A 14,000-nucleotide genomic window follows, 5' to 3' on the forward strand; every position below is an offset into this window, starting at 1 on the left:
TTTCGTATTTACCCCGAATGGATTATTGTGCGATTGGAATTATACGTGCGCCCCAGTGTGCGACGGAAGGCGATAGTGTTCCGCAGTTATCTGTCATCTCCTCCGCTAAATCTGACACTTTATCGTGAGGTGCTATCATTTCATGCGCCGCAGATGACCGATATATGGTCGCACGCGCACCCAGAAATGATAGCACTGTCCGCGAGGTACGATCATCATTTGATAGTGGAAGAAGCAGACGATAATACACTATGAGTTACTGCAGTACTTGGATGCTCAGCTACTGTCTATTGTCTTCGCTATCACTAACTATCGTACGCTACGAATGCCCTCGTCCACTATCAGACGCTACCGTTTCCGCGCCCATTTTGCTGATGCCGGCCGCCTGGAATCGTCACTGCGATGTACGGGGGGCTAGTCACTTCAGAAACCATGCAGTCAAGATAAAAGAGATACTGACCAAGTGATGCGTTCACTCCAAGATTGCCGGCGGTGGTGGTGGGCGGGGTACGTATGATGCATCATATGGTGGGCTAGCTGAGCCATGCATCAGCAAAAGGTGTTTTCCATGGTAGCGCCCGATAACACGCGACACCGCCATATCGGGACAGGTCATCTATTGTCTGCGCGATAAATGATGGTAGCAGAACGGTAGCAGCTGACATTAATTCGTCTTTGCTATGACATTTGATCGCATTTTGTGGCCGCATACAGGATATGATGTATTAACTACCGGCACTAGTAGCTTAAACAGAAAGCTGTAGTCGATGATCGTCGATGATCATGGGCTCCTTCAAGGGTGAATCATGGGGCGCGTGGGGTGCATAAGAGGTTCGTATTGAGCTATACATTCGATTTGCAAAGACGCGAACAGTGTGCACGGCAGAGAACGCGGTGCGCGCGAGGATGGATGGACGACGGCGCGGGCGCCTGTTCAATCGCTTACGGGCCGCAGACCGACGGCGGCGACGGCGAGTCCCACCTTGCCTCCTCCCATCCTCCTCTGTTCCCCCAGTTTGTTCTTGACGCTTCTTCTTTTTTGCTTCTCTGCGGCACCTCGTCGTGCTATGAAAATCCTCTTCTTCATCAGAATGTCTGCTTCTAAAGTGGGACACGCGATCCAAACGCGGAACATCGACTCGTGTCCTTGCTCATTTGAGCATTGTTTTCCATTAGGTGCGCATTTCATCTCTCCCTTGCGTTCCTTGAAGCGACCCAGCCCCAGACAGCGATGCGGGAGCAAATAGTTCATTGCACATAGAACGAAGTCCTCACTCTCGCGGTGGCAGAATATGCGCGGGAGCAAAACCATGACACTCACCTGGAGGACCTCGACCTTTCGCACGACGCTCACATGCGAGCGCGAGCTCGTGAAATGTACAGGAGAAATGTGGTATCGCACGGCGGGGTCGTTTGGGCATCGCAACCTGGCTCGTCCTACGCCCAGCGCGTGGTCCGTGCTCGTGAGGCCAGTGCGTATGGGTATTCCAAGGTGCGCTGGTCACCCCCTCTCATGGTGGACGTCTAAATCATACCGTGTCGGGCTATCTCGCTTGCCCTGGGTGCCCCGATAGGCCGGCCAAGTATACGCATGCGCCCGTTGTAGCCATGTGCGCTTCAGCACCGTCCAGGGTTCCTGGGGGGAGCGTGGTACGTTGACGCTTTTATCCGCTTCTATACGTACCGCGAGCTATAGCGAGGTCGCACCTCGCCGTCACCGCGACGCTCGCTCAGGGCATGCCGCTTTTTATTCGCACGCATGGTTATGTGGGCCATGTCCAACCGTAGAATCCCGCGCTCTTGTCGAATGATGTGCGGGGTGAACACCTGTATGTCTATCCTCTCTGTGTTTCTACGTCCCTGGTGCCAGCTGCCAGACATGCTATTCAATGCACTCTTTGTCAAATTCCATTCTCTCCGCCAAGTTAGGCCTCCTCAAGCTCTCCCACTGTGGCAACCTGTAGGCATACAACACGTAATTGAAGCTGCTCAACAATGTCGATTTCGAGCTCGCCAAGCAGGTCGTCCAGAACTTCGGCGAGTCCGTCTCGACTCTCCTCTAAACCTGCGTGGCCCAACGCCGGACCCTCTTTCCGCGAAGCTCTCCCAGCTCGCCGCCTTCTCCCTCCGCGAGCCAACGATCAAACCACGCCGCATTGCGATTCTTGTCGTCGATGACTTCAACCATGCGCGGGTTGACGGCACCCCCACTGCGCTCAAGGCCGGAATGGTGACCATGTGGATCGTCGGGCCATGCTGGAGGCCTGTGTGCCCCACGGGCGATGGCAGGAGCAAGGCCTACCCCGCGGACCACCACTACGGGGGTCAGCGAAGCGCTCTGTTCGACGCCATCGTCGTCGCGAGCAGCGCGGCAAACGCCCGCACTGGGCACTGGGCGAGGGCAGTGAGTGGGTCGAGAGTTAAGTCAAGATATATATCGTTGGGGAGACTTACTAATATGGAGGTCCGTGTTGGTAGCGACATTCTGAAGTCCAAAGGTTGCTTACGGTGATTCCTTGCTAATTGTTGTGACTCGATGCGGCGGCGCCGCAGTGGCGTCCCGCTTTGACCTCCACTCGGTTGTTCCGAGACATGGGCGCGTGTGCGGGCATGCGCGCCTATTACTGGGCTCAACCCGCGACCGCCATCATCCCCCAAGTGCGATGTGCCACTCACGCTCGCGCACGACCATTTATCAAGACGTGGTGAGTTCCTCATCATTCTCTGCTCCAAGCATCTCGTTCACCGTACTCACACTTCTATCGACATCGACATGGCTTTCAACACCCTCTCGTGGCAGACGTCTTGTTGCCCTCACGGCCGCCACTCTGCGCCCTAGGTTCCACCTCCACGAAGCCAACACGACCACCCTCTCTCTACATTTCCGCATCTGCGGACTAGACACGAGTCACAACGTGTGGTTCGCAACGGGGTGAGCTCGGTGCACCTCCTGAACGAGAGGCTTCAAGTTATGGCGCTTATAGCGGCGGGTCGGTCACATGTGATGAGCCACCGTCCACACGAGGTGTGAACTTTGGTTAAAATATCCCCTTCCGCCTCTTCTCCTCCTCTTCACACTGATTCCTCAGCCTTGCCGACAGTGTCAACGACTCAACGTTGCTTCCGTCGGTAACCACTGACCTATCACCAATTCGCGTGCCCTCGATCGACTCGCTGTACTCGCAAGCAGGGTGGTCTTGGCCTGGATCTCCTGCTCATCGCGCGCCCCGACATGATGTCAATCTCTCACGACTACGGCGTCTTCATTGAGGATGAGGGCATGATCGCCCTCCGCGGGCTCTTTCTCATCGACTCTATGAAGGTATCCTCAGGTGCGTCCGTATTGGAGCAGCATACGTTCGACGGCTGATCGTGCGTTCGGTGGGGCCGGACAGACAATCACGATCAATAACCTCCCCATCAACCGCTCGGTCGAGGAGATGATCCGGCTCGTGAAGGCGTTCCAGATCACCCAGTGGATGCGTCTCTCTTCCTCGGTGTTCCCCGTCGCCGCTCCCGCTGACCTCTCCTTCAGCCTCGCTCCCCCTTCCCCTTCCCCGTTTGTGACGCAGCCGCAGGAAGAGCATGGTGAGGAGTGAGGGAGCGAAGACAATGAAGACGCGAGCATCTACGCTCAAGGCGACCATCTCCCTGCGCCCAACCAATTCCCCCTTTCGCGCCCATGGCGCCCCTCCACACCTGACGTGTTTATCTCGCCACGCTCGACCGAGCTTTCCGTCCCCTCCGCATTGACCCCTCTATCAGGTCAGCACTGTCTAGATACGAATTTTCTACATGCTGTTACTGATCACTCCGATAGTACTAACGAGAGGGAACACTTCCCTCAATTCGGGGAGTATGTCGACGTGCTGATACTCGGCCACATTGCTGACTACGTAAGCCCTTAACTCTGCTCTTGTGTCCGTTGTGTACCATACCTGCTGTTTTGTATTTATCCCAAATGGATTATTGCGCAATTGAATTATATCTGCGTGATTATACGCGAGCCCTAGTGTGCGACAGAAGACGATAATGTTCAGCATGATGCTGTAGGTTCTCTGTCATCTCCTCCGCTAACTCTGACCTCTTATCGTGTAGCACTATCATCTCATGCGCCGCAGATGACCGATATACGGTCGTGCGCGCACTCAGACTTGATAGCCCTGCCCGCGAGAATCGATCATCAGTTGATAGCGGAAGAAGCAGACGGCCGTACAATACGGGATACTGCATTCTTTGGATACTAATCTACCTTCTATTGTCTTCGCTAGCACTAACTATCGTACGCTACAAATGCCCCAGTGCACGATCATACACTATCGTTTCCGCACCTACTTTGCTGATGTGGCGCGCGGGAGCGCGTGCGGACGACTCTGCGCGCTTCATCGCCTGGGGTACTCCTTGTCATCCGCCGTTACAGCTGTTTCCGAAATGATCACTACCCCATTCTTCGCGTCCACGGCACAAAGTCGCATTCGCCGCACAAGTCGCTCTCTGTCGAGATGTCTGAAGGATCAGCGGCTAGTTTCACCACCTCTGCTGAAATGCCTTGGGAGCTCGACATGATGCATGAACATCACCGCGCAGTCCCAAACGGATCCTGTCCGAAATCCGACCTTCCCCTCGTCGCTGGCCAGTTCCCTCAGCCATGGTGTTTTCCAAAGGCTCGGCGGGTCGGGTCGGAGCAGACACTTTCCGTCGCGACGTCGAATGATGCGTCCGCCATCCCGCGGTTGGACGGCTTCCCCCGTTCGTCTCCCCCTTCTCCCTACGTCCTTGCGGCGCCCCCCTTCCTTCCTCATGCTCCAAAGTAGCTCTGGCAGCATCACTCGCACGCCGGCGTCCTCTGTATGGTTGCCCCGTCGAGCCATACGCCACGACAAAGCAGGCTACCGGACCCTGGCAAGAGCGCGCTGGGCTCCGGTCCTCGGCGATCATCAGCCGCGATTGCACCCGGTACGTCGTTTGACGTTTGCTCGATTAACGGAGCTCTAATGACGTCACTGCACCCACCAACGGTCCAGTGGAAATACAAATATATTGTTTGCGGTTGTTCAAGGGAGAATCTATCTGGGAGTCCTACGGGTCGCTCGTACTGGGAGGTGCTGCGAGGGGTGTGCGGTAGGGGTGGAGGCTGAGTATCCCTTCAAACGGTGGGTGAGTGTGCTGCTAAGCGCAACCCACCCACCGCTCCCTAGCGCGTCGGGCCTTCAGACTGTTCCCACTAGGCCTCTCACGCTCTACCAGGAAGCACCCAAGCAGACGCCGCATGACAACCTGCAGAACGAGGGAGGCCGGCCCATATCGTCAGTAGCAACCACCTCAGAAGACCGGCTCGACGTCGATATCGGCGGCGACTTCAATCGAGACGTCCTTCGTCCAACGGCCGAGCGTGACCGAGACCGCAGATGCGCCCTACCGATGGTCACGAGGGAGAGCCTGCGCTGAGCACTTGGACTTGGGAAGCCTTCGTATCTGAGAACGGCGAGCTGAGCTAGAAGCGAGGGCGCTTCGCCGGTTAGCAGGCTGCAGATGTTGGACATGCAATTGGTTTCATCGGGGGCGCACGTGGTGTTTTGGTCACAGCTTGCGTCGCCTAAGGACCGAATCGTAAGATGGTTGATATTCAGATATTCAAGCTCAAGTTGAAGCGGTTGACAAAATCGTATGTGATGGCTATCCAGTTGTCCAGTGACACACAGACCATTAGTTTCCACAGAAGAGTGCAGACTACTAACCACAAACCGGGGTACTCTTGTATATGCGAGGAACCCGTATCGCGCATGTGGTGGCGGAGGCAGAAAGTCGACGGTCTTCTATCGAGCACGGCATATTCTGAACAGCGACGGAGCGGGAGAAGCAGAAATGAAAGCGAAGGGGGTAAAAGGGGGTCGGAAGGGAGAGATCGATCAGAAGTGCGCTCCCCCCTCTCCGCTATCGGTCTTGGTAGAACCATAACAAACGCCCATTGCCGCGTAAAACTGGGAATATGACATGGAGGGGCACCGGAAACCAGCTTGCTGCGCCGGAGGCGGATGTCGGATATCGGTCAGCGCGGCAACCGCAACCCGAAGCTCCTCAGACTCGACTGCTCGACATCCTGTACGATGCAAAAACGAACATTTAAGGAGGACACAGAATGGGGATGTCAGAGCACACACCATCCCTCCGTCTCTTGCACTCAACTCCAACCGCTTCCTTACAGCGCCCAGCATGTTGCCTCCTATAAACCCACCTATCTGCCACATCATCCTTCACCTGCCGGTCCCGTCGCCCTCCTCCACTAGCAGCCCATCGCCGCGTTTCGGATGCACCCAAGGCATCTTCGCCACCGCGCCTTTTGCTAGCGGTATCCCGAGCAGCCTTTCACCACACATCCCGGACACGGCCCTCCTCAAGGTCCCAGGCCGCGGCCGCCCCCCGGCGCAGGTCTCCGTCCTGCAGCGCCTGCGCAGCCGCGGCCGCCCCGCGTGGGTGGCACTCCCGGGCGAGCGGCCGGGAGAACAGCGCCTGGTGCCCATGGAGTTCGCGGACCCGCCCTGGCTCGCGACCGGGACCAACGCCCGCCGCTTCGCCATGTCCCCTGAGGGTGCCCCTGCTCTCCCGCCTCGGCCGCAAACGATCGGAGAGAGAGTCGTGACGTTCGCGGCGGCGAGCACCGTCGTACCCTTGCCCACGATCCCCACGCCTGTCCCCACGCCCACCCCGACGCCAAGAGGCCCGCATCCACCGCACGCACGGGGAGCTGAGGCTGGGACGGACCGCGACGGCGCGGTGGCCTTCTGCGTGCTCCTCGCGCTCGCGATGGCGCAGGCGGTGTTCAGGGGGCAGGAGAAGGCGACTTGGTGCGACGACCTGGAGGGGATTCGGAGCGGAAGGTGGATGGAACGGCAGAGGGCGGCGGTGAGGCACAGGGTCCGTCTTCAATGGTGGGATCTGCGGCAAATGGTGGCGACGCTGTGGGCCGTGATATTTACTGTGCTGGGGCCATCTCTCTTGAATGATCCCGCTAGTGCTGTGATGCGTAAGGTCAGTGAGACGAACGATTTCGTATTCGCGTGGGCTGACTTTGTGTTCCAATGGGTATCAGAAGTCGGACAAGACGGCCCGAGTGAGCTAGGACTCCATGCCGTACCATCATTCCCTGGGATTTATCTTCGGTTCAATGAGTGAGGGACTGAAGGATAATGCGCTCACTCACGTAGACGTATTGTGCATCATTTGTATTAGACTTGTCGTGATATATGATCTAGCGGCGTTGTTGACCCTCGCAAAAATATGGTACAGCAGTGCAATCGATAGCGATGAATGACAACAGGATTCGATGTAATCTACAAGAGATAGAGATGCGAGACTGCAACGGAGCGAGAACTCCTACCAGCACGAGGACGGGTAACGGCTCAAAATGTTCACCTAAACATCAGTCTGTCTTCTGCTTCTTCTTCGCCGGCCCGTCGTTGTCTTCCTTCGCCTTGGGCTTTGGCTTTGGCTTGGCTTTCGGCTTTGGCTTATCTTCGCCGTCTACGTCCATCGCGTCGTCTCCATCCTTAGGTTTAGGCTTTGGCTTTGGCTTCGGTTTCGGAGCCGCATTCTTCTTCGGCTTGCCGTCGTCGCCATCGGCGTCGCTCTCGTTGGACTTGCCCTGTTTAGCCTCGGTCTTTTTCTTCTTCTTGGGCGCCGCCTTCGCCTTGGTTTTGCCCTTCTTCATGAAGTCACGGTCACCGCTGGCGTCCGAGGCTGTCTGTCCTCCCTCATCGGATGAGTCCGAGTCAGTCGGGGAACCCGCATCCGAATCGGAAGCCTGGAAGTCGTCGTCTGGAACAAGCGTCGATTACATGCGTGGTACAGCGACGAACGTGTAGACTCACCCTCCTCGCTGTCGTCGTCGTCGTCATTACCGCGGCGTGGCCTGGGAGCCTCCTCGCCCGAACTCGCCACACTCTGCATCTCTTCGTCCTCGTCGTCGGGTCCAAGGATGAGCTCACCCTCCATCATCTCGTTCTTCGTCTTGACCTTCTTGTCCTGCAGGTACGCGCTGACGTTGTCGTACTCTTCCTTGTTGACGCTGGTGAAGTTCACGTCCGCGCTCCCACTCTTCGTCACCACCTTGACGTCGAATGTGCGTGCCGCAGTGGCGCCAGCTCCAGAGCCGAGACGAGAGAAAACGACTTGGTGAACGTCAGAGAGCTCGATGAGCGTGGGCTGCTTCGACACGAAGAACACGTATTTCTCCAGTAGGAAGAGGTCTCCTTGGACAGCCTTCAAGTTTGCCTTCACGCTTGGGTGGCCGGCGCGACTAGAGACAGCAGTCAGAGAAATGCCAGGCACCGCCTGAAGCAGTCGTACCTCTGGAAGGTCCCCATTTTAACGATCTTTTTCATTGACAAACCGCGAAAAACGCTCGAGACCACTTCGTATGTCGGATCCTCGTAGTTCTTCTTCAGTCTATCGTACTTCGCGATATCCTCTTCGGGCATATTGAGTTCCGCTGTGATCTCTTCCTCGCGGTTGAACTGCATAACCAGGTATTGGTACCGCGTCTGACCTTGCCGGATGGGAATGTTGAGACCAAGCTAAAACCGATAGGTTAAGAGACATTTAATAGACAATAGTCATAACCACGTACGATGAACAAAACGTGCAGGTCGTCTTTTGGGAGTAGGAAAAGCTTGGAAATACTGTTGAACATGATCTTGTAGTCGTACGTTCGCCCACGGAGGCGCAGGAACTCCGGATACATGTCGACGTCGTAACGACCTCTGGGTGTGAGTACATTGACTTCGTCGAAACTGAGAATGATATCGCCAGAGACCTGACCAATCTCCGCCAGATCTTTCACCATGTCGTGGAAAGCTTGCGCCGCACTGATCTCCTGGCCATCCTCTTCGTTGTCCGACTTTTGAGATCCCGCATCAGAGCCACGACCCTTCGCCTGTGTGCCGGGAACATAGAAGCGGATCTCGACCATCTCGTCCGGTGCATTGCGAGAGGGCTTTCCGTTTTGGGTAGCGAACTCGAGCGAGACTTCGGTACGACCCGCAATGTTAGAATTGGCCACATTCTCCAAAGGAAGTTCAAACGCAGTTTTGTTGGAAACAAGGAACGCGAGGTCTTGGCCTGCATACGGATGAGAGGAGCCTGTCAAACTTTGACGCGTGTCCGTACGCACCTTGGAAATCTGTGACGCCCCAGTTCCACCCTTTGAACGACGCTTCCCTCGTTTCCAGCGTAACACTGAAATGCTGCTTGAGCAGTTGTGCGAGCCTGTCGTGGTCCTGAAAATGTACGTCTTGGTTTAGGTGGCGTTGCGCGTAAGACGGGGACGACCACCCACCTCCCGGACAAAACCATCAAAGGTCTCCTTCGACCTGTCCTTCAGCCCCACTCGTAGTTGGTAGTTACGCGCGACGCGGTTCCACTGAGCCCACTTGATGTCGGAGGATACTATTGCTTTCATTTTCTCCCCTTCTTCGGCCTTCCACGCCATTCCACTAACAGCAATACGGAACTCTGCGTGAACACGGGCAAAGCCACATTGAGCGATTGCACCAAGCGCATTCTACGAGCAAACAGATACATACTGCCGACCTCGGGAGAGAGCGCATGGTATATCCCGTCAAACTGCGTCGTCGCCATGGTCGCTGGAGCCACAGGGAAGGAAGGGGGGACGGTGGTGGTGCAAACGCAGGAGGCGCAGGGTGCACGACGCGAGTGGGACGCGTTTCGGAGTTCGAATACGCGCTCAAGCAAGCGCGCCGGAGCGCCTCTACCGGCGCGCGCCCCGCCTCCGCCTCAGTCCTCCGCCTCTCGCCCGCGCCGTCCTCGTTCCGGCCTCGGCCTATCGCTTTTTGCTACCACACATCCCTCCGTCATGGACATCGCCTACAACCCCGCCCGCGCCTCGTGGGGTGCCGGGATCCTCTCTCCGCTATCCCCCAATACCATCGAGACTCTCGAGTCGCGGTCTCGAGACGTCCAAGAACGGACGTTCTGCAAATGGTAGGGTTGTTCAACTTCCGGTTGCTTGTGGAGCTCACCTTTTATTAGGCTGAACACCAAACTAGAAGCAAATGGCCATCCGCCCATGGCGTCGCTGGTCCGGGATCTGTCTGATGGTGTCCGCTTGATTCAGCTAATGGTGAGCATTCAGCCACATCTCTGCATATGTTGGTGGGGCTGAATGATCCTTAGGAAATCATGGGTATGAAACGACCGCCCTTTGCACTGATATATCTAGCTCAAAATTTCCAGGCGACGTCTCCCTGGGACGTTATAACAAGAATCCAAGAATGCGCGTGCAGAAGGCCGAGAACGTGAATAAGGCGCTGGAGTTCATTACATCCCGAGGAGTGAAGCTTACAAACATCGGGGCTGAAGGTGAGGAGAAATACTCGGAATATCCAGCACGTTTCTTCATACAGTGAAGCACAGACATTGTTGACGGCGACCTGAAGCTCATACTTGGTATGATCTGGACACTCATCCTGCGATTCACCATTGCGGACATCAGGTCCGTCTCCGGCTTATCGTTTCGCCCGTACGTCCCAGTTTTCTGAGAAATCGCCACTTCAAGCGAAGAGGGTCTTTCGGCGAAGGAAGGTTTGCTCCTCTGGTGTCAGCGCAAGACCGCCCCATACAAGGAGGTCGACGTCCAAAACTTCTCGTATAGTTGGTCAGATGGTCTTGCACTGTGAGTCAATGCGTGTTGTTCCCATGTATGCTCTAGGTCTCAAATTCTTCAAGTTGCGCGCTGATCCACGCCCATCGTCCTGATCTCATCGACTATGCCAAACTGGACAAGACGGACCGTCATGGAAATACGCGTCTGGCTTTTCAAGTCGCTCAAGACCATCTTGGAATACCTGTAAGCTCATTCTTTGCGCGTTCTCGGAAACTCCAGGACTCACGAGGTTATGCAGCAACTGCTCGAGGTTGCAGATCTTTGCGACACGCAGAACCCGGATGAACGTAGTGTCATGACGTATGTTGCCGGATATTTCCACGCGTTTTCGTCGATGGGTGCGTATCATGGGCCTTTCCAGTTGCACACACTGCTCACATTTTACTGCAGAGCAAACAGAGACCGTGTCGCGACGCGTGGAGAAGTTCGCAGAACTCATGCAGTCCATCTGGATGAGTCGAAATGACTATGAACGGCGCGTCAAGGTCCTGCTGCGGTCCATGGAAGATATGCAGGAAGCTTGGGACGCCAAGATCTTCGTTGGTACATACGCCGACGCCGTGCAGCACACGGCGTCATTCCAGACTTACAAGCAGACCACGAAACGACAATGGGTTACAGAGAAGCAAGATGTTGCCACCTTGTTTGGGAACGTGCAAACAAAGCTCAAGACTTATGGTTTAAGGGAATATGTCCCTCCTCAAGGCCTTTCCTTGTTTGACGTTGATGGAGCTTGGAACACTTTGCTGAAGGCGGAAGCTGCGCGGTCGCGTGCCATCAATGCCGAGATTCGACAGTAAGCGGTTCTTTCTTGCGCAATGCTTGTGTCTCATCCTACTTCTAGAATCAAAGACAACCTCCGACGCAAATATGCAGACCTCGCGAACGACTTCGAACGCCGCCTACGACAGATATCCTCGGAACTGGTGTCCATAGAAGGTCCCTTGGAAGAACAAGTGGAACAGATCCGGGAGCTACAAACCCGCATACCACCAATCTCGTCTTCCCTACAAATCGTTGTAGAGGCTGACGCGGAGTGTCAAGCTGCAAAAGTGGATGAGAACGACTACACAGTTTTCACCGTAGAAGATCTTCGGTTTGAGCTTGAACTTGTCTCACAAAGTGTCTCAAAGAAGATCGCTTTCGTCGACAATCAGGTGCGATTTCTTGATCAGATCTAAGTATTGTTAGTACTGACCTTTGGCGATAGATCGTGTCACGCAATATGACCAATTTGACTCCGGCGCAGCTCGAGCAGTTCGAGAGTACGTTCCGATACTTTGATAAAGACGAGTCAAATACCCTCAGCCAGTCGGAAATGACTGCGGCGTTGGCTAGCCTTGGCATCGTGTATTCCGTAGGTCGCCAGGTTAAGGTACTGGGGCAAGGCACTGATACTGTGCCGCAGGACGAGGATATGGACTTGATTTTCGACCAGCTCATGGCGGACTACGGCGCGGTGACCTTCGAAGCGTTCATCAACCTATTGGTAAGCTTGTGTGGACGTAGTGTCCTACAGCGCAACTCACCCTTTGTTAGGTTGACATCATGGAGGATCAGACAACGCCCGCACAGCTGCGCGAATCATTCAGAGGAATTGCTGCGGACAAGGTGAGACCGCATCGAGTCCAACTGTGGACGCCCAGACTGATAAACCTGCCGCAGCCGTATGTCACGGAGCTTGATCTCCGTGTAGCCAGCCTACCAGCGAGTGCGATCGAATTCCTCCGGCAAGCGATGCCCTTGACACAGAATGACATCGGAGAACCCGAATACGATTACGAGAGCTGGATAGAGGAAGTGTTTGAGCAGGAAGCACAGTGAGGTTGCAACTTATCAGTTCGACCGCCTGGATGCTATGTTCGCGCCGTGGCAGGCCTCGACGACGCAACTGTCAAATTTCTCTGTAGCCTACCTCGCTCTCCAAGTCTGGCACCCCTGGGACATTCCTCTACATTACGAAATAGACTACTGTATCATCTACCGGCTCGGCCAAGCAGTACGGTGCGCGGTGCGCAGGAGGCGAGTCTGCCACCGCCTCACCCAATCAGAGCGCGGCAATCGCCGGCGTCGTCCATCGTGATATACTTATAGCAGCTCTCTCCGCTGCTCCTACCTCCATCCCGAGCGTTCCTCCACCCACACCCACTCCTCCCTTCCTCACTCACAGCCATGGTACGCACCATTTCGCGCCATGCCGGCGCGATGTGCACAGATCTCACCCGGGATCCGTGCGACAGGCCTCTGGCGTCGGCGTCAACGCGCAGTGCCTCTCCGTTTATGAAGAGCTCAAGCTCGGGAAGGCGAAGAAGCCCAAATTTGTCGTGTTCACGCTCGCGAAAGACCTGACCGAGATCATCGTCGAGAAGACGGGCGAGCAGACGAGCACGTATGACGAGTTCATTGCCTCGCTTCCCGAGGCGGAATGCAGGTGGGCGGTGTACGACTTTGAGTACAAGCGGGAGGACGGTGGGATCCGGAACAAGCTTACCTTTATTTCGTGGTGAGTATCCTTCGCCTACCGCGCATTCCAGTCGCGTTGTGCGGCTCTGTCTTTCCCGGACCTGTCCACCTGCTTGGAGACATCGTCTGCACGACGCGCCTGGTTTCAACACCGCTGACGGTATCTTGTGTTATCTACGCGACGCGCGTTTGTGCGATCGCACCGATCAGGTCGCCCGATGATGCGAAGGTGAAGCAGAAGATGTTGTTCGCCTCGTCCAAGGACGCGCTGCGGCGCGCACTGGTCGGCATCGCCGTCGAGATCCAGGGTACGGACTACAGCGAGATCGCTGAGGATGTTGGTGCGTGTGCTCCATCTACTCCACGGTCTTCCACTCAGGCTGATCGCGTCGTCTCTCCCTTCCATCTCGGACCCTCGTCTCCGCACCGCGCAGTCCGGGACAAGGCTGCGCGAGGAAACTGAACGCTCACGCGACCTCCTGCTCGAAACCCTTCCCCTCACTCCCCGCCCAGTGCACGACTTGTTTATTGGCGGCTGTATCCCCGTAACGAGCTCTACGAAGAAGAGTGGTAGAAGTGTATAAATGCAAACCATCTCGCCTTATCAGCCGCGCTCGCGCCCCTCTCGAGCGAATATGCTAGGGGAGTGACTGGGAGTGAGTGTGCAAGACTGGCACCCAGGCCGTTCTGCCACGGGCCGCGGCTGCACTCGGGCGCTCCGTTTCGCGGGCGGTGCGCGCGTGTTTGCTCACCAGGCAGCGTCATCGTGCCGCCGTCGCCCCTTCCTTACTGCCGTCGTGTGCTTGGTATCCCTCTCCTCAATACGCATATCCGCTCTCTCCCTGCATCTATCGTT

The 14,000-nt window shown here is 56.0% G+C and overlaps 5 protein-coding genes across 5 annotated transcripts; 4 read left to right on the forward strand and 1 right to left on the reverse strand.

Annotated features, from left to right (window-relative positions):
* Window positions 1-1,310: 1,310 nt before the first annotated feature.
* On the forward strand, window positions 1,311-3,599 carry BXZ73DRAFT_79263 (uncharacterized protein; the record flags this gene model as incomplete). The annotated part of the gene is made up of 9 exons (XM_048023047.1): window positions 1,311-1,492; window positions 1,607-1,650; window positions 2,010-2,404; window positions 2,554-2,705; window positions 2,840-2,932; window positions 3,090-3,129; window positions 3,191-3,332; window positions 3,353-3,372; window positions 3,396-3,599. 9 exons carry the CDS (start codon window positions 1,311-1,313, stop codon window positions 3,597-3,599), a joined length of 1,272 nt encoding a protein of 423 aa, XP_047875583.1.
* A 2,614-nt stretch (window positions 3,600-6,213) lies between these two features.
* On the forward strand, window positions 6,214-7,173 carry BXZ73DRAFT_79264 (uncharacterized protein; the record flags this gene model as incomplete). The annotated part of the gene is made up of 1 exon (XM_048023048.1): window positions 6,214-7,173. The coding sequence occupies one exon, from the start codon at window positions 6,214-6,216 to the stop codon at window positions 7,171-7,173; it is 960 nt and encodes a 319-aa protein (XP_047875584.1).
* A 247-nt stretch (window positions 7,174-7,420) lies between these two features.
* Window positions 7,421-9,636, reverse strand: BXZ73DRAFT_79265 (SSrecog-domain-containing protein; the record flags this gene model as incomplete). Its single annotated transcript, XM_048023049.1, has 7 exons — window positions 7,421-7,815; window positions 7,869-8,296; window positions 8,347-8,573; window positions 8,627-9,117; window positions 9,170-9,275; window positions 9,335-9,510; window positions 9,582-9,636. The coding sequence occupies 7 exons, from the start codon at window positions 9,634-9,636 to the stop codon at window positions 7,421-7,423; spliced, it is 1,878 nt and encodes a 625-aa protein (XP_047875585.1).
* A 235-nt stretch (window positions 9,637-9,871) lies between these two features.
* BXZ73DRAFT_50493 (actinin-like protein) lies at window positions 9,872-12,505 on the forward strand (the record flags this gene model as incomplete). The annotated part of the gene is made up of 14 exons (XM_048020444.1): window positions 9,872-9,999; window positions 10,048-10,138; window positions 10,192-10,201; window positions 10,252-10,377; window positions 10,432-10,510; window positions 10,574-10,690; window positions 10,744-10,864; window positions 10,920-11,019; window positions 11,072-11,477; window positions 11,526-11,838; window positions 11,892-12,038; window positions 12,090-12,170; window positions 12,221-12,292; window positions 12,347-12,505. 14 exons carry the CDS (start codon window positions 9,872-9,874, stop codon window positions 12,503-12,505), a joined length of 1,950 nt encoding a protein of 649 aa, XP_047875586.1.
* A 413-nt stretch (window positions 12,506-12,918) lies between these two features.
* Window positions 12,919-13,607, forward strand: BXZ73DRAFT_50496 (recombinant Actophorin; the record flags this gene model as incomplete). Its single annotated transcript, XM_048020445.1, has 2 exons — window positions 12,919-13,184; window positions 13,355-13,607. Coding segments are annotated over 2 exons (519 nt in total), but the record flags the coding sequence as incomplete, so codon positions are not given.
* Between the last annotated feature and the right edge of the window lie 393 nt (window positions 13,608-14,000).

This window comes from Epithele typhae (assembly GCF_022376455.1).
Source record: "Epithele typhae strain CBS 203.58 chromosome Unknown BXZ73scaffold_42, whole genome shotgun sequence".
Lineage (NCBI taxonomy): Eukaryota > Fungi > Basidiomycota > Agaricomycetes > Polyporales > Epitheliaceae > Epithele > Epithele typhae.